The sequence below is a fragment of the Cannabis sativa genome, chromosome 8 (genome assembly GCF_029168945.1).
Source record: "Cannabis sativa cultivar Pink pepper isolate KNU-18-1 chromosome 8, ASM2916894v1, whole genome shotgun sequence".
NCBI classification, from domain to species: Eukaryota; Viridiplantae; Streptophyta; class Magnoliopsida; order Rosales; family Cannabaceae; genus Cannabis; species Cannabis sativa.
Window position 1 is genome coordinate 19,038,557 of NC_083608.1, and position 9,110 is coordinate 19,047,666.

Here is a 9,110-nt window from a genome sequence, read left to right on the forward strand (position 1 = left end):
TAAGTAGCTAATTATTATAAAATAAATAACTACTTATACAAAAAAATATATAAAAAAATTTATTAGATAAGACATTAATCAATCACCCATAAAAAATAATATTTTTTAGATAAAAGAAAGTAAAATAATAAAACTACTACTTATAACCCACATGGATAATATCTAAATAATTTTTAAATGATGTGGGACTTTTAGTTTGTATGTATAGTGTATTTTTCAAAGAAAATAAAAGAATGTGTCATAAAATAAAATAAAATAGGAAGAAAAAAAATATGCTTTCCTTTATATATATTTAAGAGAAAATATTTTAGTTATAAAAATTATTTTTAACTCGAATACTTAATAATATAAAAATCTAGAATAGTAAAATAAAATTCTTAAACTAAATTTCATTTCATAAATCTATAACCTATATAAAAGTGAGAATAGCTTTTTGGGCTTTCACTAATTGAATTACATAATTAGCCTTTACTATATATTCAATTATAAAATTTTAACTAAGCAATTGAAACATGTACACTATTTACTTTTTTTTTTCTAAATTAAGCTTCTCCCTAATTAACATTTTATCTTTTGTGAATATTTGTGAAAATGATTATTTTGTCTTATGTTCTTTTTTTGTTGCTATCAATAAGTATATTTTCAAATAAATAATGCCTCTTTATTTTTTAAGCTAATTTCACTAATAATTATTATTTATATAACCATGTCTATTTATATATATATATATATATATATATTTTGAATGAAACCCTATATATTAATAAGCATATAATATAATAAAAGAGAATTATATATGTGTATATATAATTAAATTGATAACACATATATATTTTGTGATTTATGAATATTTTTTTTAAAAGCCTATATTCCCTTTTAGTATTAGAAATTATATAAGATTTTAAAAATAATACTATTATATCTAATAACTATTATTTTAAAAAGTAATATTAAATATTTAAAATTCTTTCTTTCAAAAATTAAGTTCACTTAAACAAATCAGATTTAATTTTTTTCATATTTACCAATCATATTCATATTCTTTACATACTAAATTGCTATTCTCAAAACATAAGAATTGAAGGTGCAAATTTCTTATATGAATCAACAATAATATATTTTAGGTTTGATTTTTTTAATTATTAGAAAAAAATATTTAATTAATTTTTTTAAGAAGAGGCATAATTTAGTAGTGGTCAATGTTCATGAGAAAAGTAATTAATTTACAACGACACATGAACTGTGAAATGATAAAAAAGAACAAAAATTAACAAAAGTACTATATGTTTGTAAATTGAAGAGTTCACAAAATTTTATCACCACAATGTATATTTTAGAGTATACAATTTGATAGTATTATAAATTTTGTAGATAAAATATTAATTATTTTTTTTAAAATAATTGTGCCTAAATGAGCTACAGGTGCGAAGCACGTGAGACTCCACTAGTATATATAAAATTAAAAATTATTACTACAAAGTTAATTATTAGAAAATAAATAACTACTTATACAAATATATATATATACTAGCAAAAAGCAACGTGCGAGGCACGTATAGTAAATTTTATGCTAGTTTTTTCTATGTTATTTGAAAGTGATACGATTAAAAATTAAAGAAAAAATATTATTAGTTATTAGGTGAGATTATTATTATGTGTATCTAAATATTATAGTTTATAATGTTGTCAATTAAAAGTGAATATCGAATGCATTATATTAGTATTTAAGAAGGCTTAATGATTTAAATATGTTCTTAAGTTAATCCAAAAATAAACTAAAAATTGATGTTCCAATAATTAAAGAAATATTACTTAAATGGGGGTAAGATAAAAAGAAAATTAAAAATCAATCTCTAAATTGTTAATAATTGAAGATAGCATTAGTCTTAAAATTGTAGATAAGAAAACTAATGATAGTCATTGGTGGATTTCAATCTTCATTTTCTTTGATAGAGACAATAGTGTAATTTTTGTATTTTGCACTTTTCATTCTAGCCGGGTCCGCATATGTCTGGATTATCCATTTTTTCTTTGATAAATTGATTATGGTAGTGTCGACAAAGCGGCGGTGTTCCTGCAAACATTGATGTATTTTCATTTATCAACTTATGAAAGGCATGTAAAACTATTTAATTATTTAAAAACTACACCTCTGCAGTATAGTTCATTAGCTGGGCAGCATTACACGAAAATATTTTTTCGACAATATCTGCGAACATGACAGCAGATAGGCTCTTTGTATTGTCATCAAGTTCAACATATGCTATAGCACTGTAAAATGCATTATAAGATTGTTAGTATATTTTTTTATTTTAACTTAATTTCAATAACTTCATATGTTTTTTGTAATATACCGTGGTGTAGGAAATCCTTCTTGGCCGCATGTTGGCTTGTCACATATGATTTTTTCATCGCGATTGTATAAATCTATTTTTTTATGACATGCGTCACATGACATGTAATAAAAATTCTGGAGAGTGTCAGTTATTTTTATTGCCGCCTCAATCCAAAAATATTTTTTCTACATTCAAATCAAATGGTGTTAATAATAGTAAGATATTGAAACGAAACTTTCATAAAGTAAATATTATAGTAGTTTTTACCTCATTCAGTTGCAGATTTTTCGTCAACTCTGAAATTTGGATGTTAGTCACTATTTCGTGTAATCCAACAAAAGATTTTGGAGAAGATTCGTATGTCAAGCAGTTTGCTATTGCGTTTTTAATTTCTGTTTCGTTGCTCTCCGCCCTTAAAATAGAGTAAGTATTATTATAAATATAGTATACAAAAATTTAAATTTTTTTGTAAAATGTGTAGCTATAATAGTATGTGTATTTGATTTTATGAGTATTACCATTCCTTTAGTGCTTCTGCTTCGGGGAGTGGAGGATTGATTTTGAAGGTACTCGTGTCGCGTGACGATAGACAAAATTTCCTAAATCAAAATGTATGTGTTAATTGAATTTTTGAATTTTCGCTTTTAAATATCAGTAGTTTAATTAATGCAAACCTCTCTTGGTTTGAACAATTAGTTTTGATCCCAATATTATGGGTCTTTCTTCGATTACTTCTGCTATTTGTAAGCATTCATCGTGAACTTTATGCCCCCACATCGTCAAACATACTGGTTTGAAGCTACAACTTTGTAAAGAAATAAAAAAATTGATTAGCAAAAATTTTGTTAAATAGTATTTAATATATCACAATAAAAATAAACACAAGGGTGTATTTATAGTGGTAGATTAAATGTATAGTTTACCTTTCATCAATTAAATATATCTCTTGAATTGTATGTAGTCCATAGGGAGTGTTGACTTCTTTTGGTGGGTTCATTTTAAGAGCAATAACCAAAATATCTAATAAATTGAAATATTAAATAGTTAGTCAATGAGGAATACATATATATAAAAATCAAATTGTAAATACCTATTGGTTTGCTGAATTCTTTAGGTGTATGCAGGTCGCTAAACGGAATGAAATCATAGTTTGGTGCTGATATCTGGTTGTCTTCTGTTTGGATTTCTTCGATTTCTGTTCTTGAGTTCAATGTCCAAGAATATTTGTAGTCTCGCTTTTTATCGAAAGGTGGGGCTGTTTTTTTTACATAAGCGTTGCTGATGTAGTAAGTGTGGAACACTTCCAAAGTGTTTTCTCTAGCATCAATTTCAGTGTCAAATATTACTGCTTCAACATCATTACCCTGTGTTCATTTTAAGGAAAAAAATATATTTATGAAATAATAATCTGTTGGAGCGTGTTTATAGTCAAAATTCGGTAAATATAGCATTTATTAGTAGAGTATTTACAATTTCAACGGTAAATAAACTAATTGTATACCTTTTTATCTGCTAACATAAGCTTTTGATATTTATCATATTCTATTCATTTACTATTTATCATATTATACATTATATTCTATTTTTAATATAAGACGAGTAATAATAGTTAATAAATAAATGTAAAAATTAAAAGATAAAAATATTAATTATTTTTTTTTATCAAAATAAATAAATGAAAAATAAAAATGTGTGTGAGTTACAGTTAGCCGAGTGCGATTAACTCTAACTTTATCCATTTATAATAATATTTTTTTTATATACTTATTTAAGTTAATTTTTGCTACTCAGCTAAAGAGCTGTTGATATTCTAATCAAAAACTGTTGTGAAGATTTTTGTATTATATATCATTTCAAAAAAGGTGATACTCTTAAAAATGTTCATTTCATCTTGGTTCAAAAAGCCCAAGTAAAGGCATAGATAAAAAATAAGTACGGGTTATTGCTTCAAATTAGTTTGAACTTGATAATTCTAATAACTCTGTGTAGACTATGTTTTTGGTGTAGTCCTCATCGTGCTGGCCTGTGGTCACAGGTCGTATTAATACACGCACTGTAGACGATGTTTTTGCCCTTGACAATGCCACATATAACTGACCGTGTGAAAAGACAGGTTGTGGCAAATAAACTCCAACATAATCTAACGTTTGGCCTTGCGATTTGTTTATTGTCATAGCAAAACTTAATCTTATGGGGAATTGTGTTCGTTTAAATGGAAAGCCGCTATTTTCATCCACATTGGGTAAGAATGGTATTCTTGGTATAAAGACTCTTTTTCCTCTATGGTGTCCTACAACAATTTCAGCATCTATCACATTTGGTTCAAATGCTTGACAAATCAAACGGGTTCCATTGCAGAGTCCATCTGAAGGATTAATGTTTCTAAGCAACATTATTGGACAATTCCTCTTTAGTTGCAATTCATGTGGAGGAAGGCCGTTTGGTGTAAGAGTGTTTAAGAAATCCTCCATAACTGATTGCTCGGTGCTATCTATAGCCTCATCTCGACTGTAGTAGTGATGTGCTTCTCCCGGGAAACGTGCAATTAACATCAAATTAATTTCATCGACAAAAGAGTTCTTTGGTGTTAATATAGCTCGATTCATCATGGTAGACACATTTTCTGGGTAGTGATGGATGTTGTGGAAGACATTTTCTATTAGGAGGTTTAAAGATGTGTTGTCGTCGTGATAAGGAATGAGCATATTACTTGGGATTTGTAAGGTGTCATTGACGGTGATCGGTGGCATTCCATTGCCGACCGACAATATGTAGTCAGAGAATATTGGGTCCAGTCTTGCTCTCATATTTTCAATTAGGTGGAACTTGGTGAAGGTGGGCCACAAGTATGAGTGAACCAAGCTAGAATTTACCTGCTCCTGTCTTGTTCCTTTTCGGACAACTGGTAATACCTGTCTAAAATCTCCTCCAAAAATAATTACCTTTCCACCAAAAGGTGTGTCCGAATCATTTATGTCTCGTAGCATTTTATCCAATGCTTCTATGTGTTGTTTTCTTGTCATTGGAGCCTCATCCCATATTATTAATTTTGATGCTCGTAGAAGGTTTACAAGAGAACTTTGTTTGCTAACGGAACATGAGGTTGTTTCGTTGGCATCAAGTGGAAGCTTAAAACGTGAATGTGCTGTACGACCCCCTGGGAGAATGGAAGCGGCAACACCCGATGAAGCAGTTGCAAGTGCCACAAGGTTTCTCGATCTTACTGTTGCTAATAGAGCTCTATATAAGAATGTTTTTCCTGTCCCTCCTGGCCCGTCTACGAAGAACGCTTGTGCTTTGTTTGATGAAATATGTTCCATCACTGCATTATACACTTGTCGTTGCTCTGCATTTAGGGAGTGGGAAGCTGTTATATCTTCTTCGGGTATTTCAACTCCCAATTCATCGTTGATTTCTCTAGATTGAAATTCTTCATCGTCATCGAACAAGATGTCCTCGTCAAGAAGCTGGTAGGAATTGATGTCTTTTCCCATGGATTCTATTGTAGAAGAGATGGACTTTAGAACTTTATTTCTCACAATAGATAGAGAATCTTCTTCAGATTTCAAATCGGCAGACATTTCTTCCTCGTAACGTTCCCATAGGTCTCTAGGGTTCGTTGGATTGCAATAAACTAATATCGTTGCGAATAGTCGTCTCAGACTCGAAGGCGCTTGGTATAGAGATGCTTCATGTAAACAATCTTCCAAGCAGTTGTCTCTTTGTAACAGCCCAAGCATCGTCGCTGCCTCACGATATGTTGGGGCCAGAACTCCGTTCACTGTCCTTAGATCTTCGAATGACAACGGCCCTCTTACATGGTTCAACAATATGCGTAGATAATATCTCTCACCCTCAAATGGATTTGCTGTTACAATACGTCCTATGACTGTTTTTTTTTTCCGAGTAGACCATATCTTGTGTTGTTGGTTCCAAACATAGCTTTATGGGATTTGTTTGTATCGTAATGCGTTTGCATTTTGATCAGTTCGATTCAATACAAAAAATTTTGTTAGCATTGATTTTTTAAAATGTTCTGAAGTGGCAATGTTCGAGGTCTTGATCTGCTCTGAAAGTTACTGGGTGTTGATGCTCGAGGTGCAGATGCAAACTATAAACTGATGGGTACATCTCATTAACAATAAACCCATATATTCTCCACATAGCTTCAGGTGCTGCAATCCATCGGGCCATTTGGAACTGGCGAATTTCATCAACTTCGTCATTTCTTGGTTCAGATACTAAGTTGAAAGCAACACGATCATGACCCTTATAAATGTACTTGTAGAGGTACTTGACAGCCTTTATTGTAGAGAAAATTTCAACATTAATGTGACAGTCAAAGGTTGCAAGCAAATACGAGTTGTATGGGACGACCCAACGATTGTCTAAGTGTGTGCCTCTCACCTTCACGTGCGTTCTATTGTTTCGGCGTCTATATATTGGGAAGCAATCATTTCCAACAGACGTAAAAGGTGCATAATTTTTTGGATAATTACTTTTGCAACGTGGAGGATTGCCCTTCATGCAAACATTTGATCGATTCAAATCTCCACATGGTCCATGCATCATGTGTTTCACAACAGCGTTATGCAAGTGCATGTTTGTATTTTTATCAGGAATCTCCGCTGATACTATCTCATCAAAAGATTCGGGTGCATGTAATCTCCAATCGCTTTGTAGGATAATTAAAAAATGGGCGTGTGGTAGGCCCCTTTTTTGGTGCTCAATAACATAGACGTATGCGACAACCTTGCCGAATATTTCACGTTTAAATAATTTATCTTTTAATTCTTCCAGTTTGGCATGGAATACTCGAGCAACTAAATCGGGTCTATTTTGAGCTTCTTCATGTTGGCTTAGTTCATTGGTAATTTCTTTCCAGTTTGGGTTGCAAGTCATCGTTAAAAAAATGTCCGGTTTTCCATATCGCTGGACCAACGCCATAGCTTCCATGTATCTCTTTCTCATGTCTCGTGGACCTCCAATAAAAGAAGAGGGCAATATTATCCTTTTGCCAACATTAGAAGCATCTCTTTCTCCAAGCGTTACTGTGTCAACTATACCTTTATACAACTCAGACCGAATATGTTGTTGCTCATTTCTGTAATAGTCTAATCTTGATGTCTCAATCTTGACATACATATCTACGGCATATTGTTGTAGCAGTCGTCCTGAGAGTAGCAAAATTGATCGTGCATCTTCTCTTATTTGTAACTTGAAGCAATAATATTCGCGACACGAAACTACTGCTTCCTTTTTTTGTCGGTTTGATACTACAGGAGTTGAGTGAGAAGGAAGTGTTACTAAATATGGTGTGCACAGTGAATAAAACATTGATGAGATTTAAAATTTTACAATCTAACCTCGTTCTTCAGCGGCAAGTAATTCTTCTGCAGTGGTTGACTGTTGAGGATCTATTGTTGGGCTACAAACATTGGATCTGATTGTGTGTCCTCCAATTCGTTTTATGTGTTGATGCCAACCACAATCTCCGTGAGGAAATAAAATTGGATATTGTAATGGATCGTAACAGCCGTAGTAATATTGAACTTTATGTTTTCCACCATCATGATTATACACAAAAATGTCACGCCCTCGTTGTTGATACCCTTCATCATCTTCCACCCAAATTGCTGCAACTTGTGAGGATGTAGGAGCATTGAATACACGCTGATCTAGCCCAGCATCTTCTCTTACTTGAATTATTTGTGTTTCCAAATCTGGCAAATCTCCAAGTGAACGAAAGAATATAGAATACGGATTGATTCGAAGGATATTCATAAGTTGAGTTGTAACAGATGGATCCAATCTGCATTTTGAATCATTAAGTCGGTGCTCCAATTCATTCTCGGTGTCATAAAAATATAGTTGCAGATTAGAGGGACGTCCATCAGATGGTAGTAAATTATTTATTGTGTGATAGATTTGCCCTTGGCTTCTGAAAGTATATATTCCTTTATTCCTTCGACACATTGATTTGTCGTAAGTAACTCCCATTGATGTAAAAGCAAATTTATTGTTGTAAGTTCGAATGTATGTTCGAAAATGTGTAGATTCTTCGCTACTGGAAGTAAACAATTCATAAAGTTCATTCGGCACATCGTTTGTTGCAAGATAAATTTTTCCATCGGCACAACAAAAGCCTGTTGTTTCATGAATGAAACGCTTCGCTTTGCAATGTTTGCATCGAGGGACGGATGGTAGAGAAAATGCTTCACATGGCACCTCTTTTAGCAATTGACGAAATCGAGGTGAGGAATGAAGATGTAGACCTTTTTTATTGTAAAATAATAATTAGGTATCAAATTCCAACTCACATAACATATTGATTTTAATTATAAATTTAAAGTGTCCCTTACCGCTACGAGGTCTTGTTACTCTTTTATTGTAGGTTGATCCCCCAGCAAATTCATTTGGGTTCTGATTATATATATTAATATTTATCAAAAACAACATCCAAAATAATCATAGGGAGTTTCATCACGTGAATGAAGTAGCTGAGTTTTGAAAAAAAAAAATATGGGACAAATGCAAACCTGATTGAAATTGACATTGCTCGAAGATGATGAATTTACAAATAAATTAGTTTCACAATCGACATTGGTAGAAACATTATCTCCACAAGAACATTCATCTTCATTTATGGTAGTGTGAGTGGAGTCATTTCGCAGTCTTTTTGTTTGTTGTTGACTTGACGTTGTCGTATTCTCGGCAATATATGTGTGAAGATCAATATGACTGGGATTACTACTTACACTAATGTTATTGATC

At 31.8% G+C, this 9,110-nt stretch overlaps 2 protein-coding genes and 1 long non-coding RNA gene across 3 annotated transcripts; all 3 read right to left on the minus strand.

Moving 5' to 3' along the window:
* Positions 1-1,882: 1,882 nt before the first annotated feature.
* LOC133030042 (uncharacterized) lies at positions 1,883-2,877 on the minus strand. The gene is made up of 3 exons (XR_009683944.1): positions 2,604-2,877; positions 2,355-2,521; positions 1,883-2,271 (listed from the first exon to the last, which is right to left on the minus strand). It is a non-coding gene; the product is annotated as an uncharacterized LOC133030042 (long non-coding RNA).
* Positions 2,878-4,288: 1,411 nt separating this feature from the next.
* On the minus strand, positions 4,289-6,076 carry LOC115699871 (uncharacterized). Its single transcript, XM_030627413.2, has one exon. It carries the CDS (start codon positions 6,074-6,076, stop codon positions 4,289-4,291), a length of 1,788 nt encoding a protein of 595 aa, XP_030483273.2.
* A 286-nt stretch (positions 6,077-6,362) lies between these two features.
* On the minus strand, positions 6,363-8,193 carry LOC115699872 (uncharacterized). The gene has a single exon (XM_061103204.1). It carries the CDS (start codon positions 7,671-7,673, stop codon positions 6,363-6,365), a length of 1,311 nt encoding a protein of 436 aa, XP_060959187.1. The 5' UTR covers positions 7,674-8,193.
* Between the last annotated feature and the right edge of the window lie 917 nt (positions 8,194-9,110).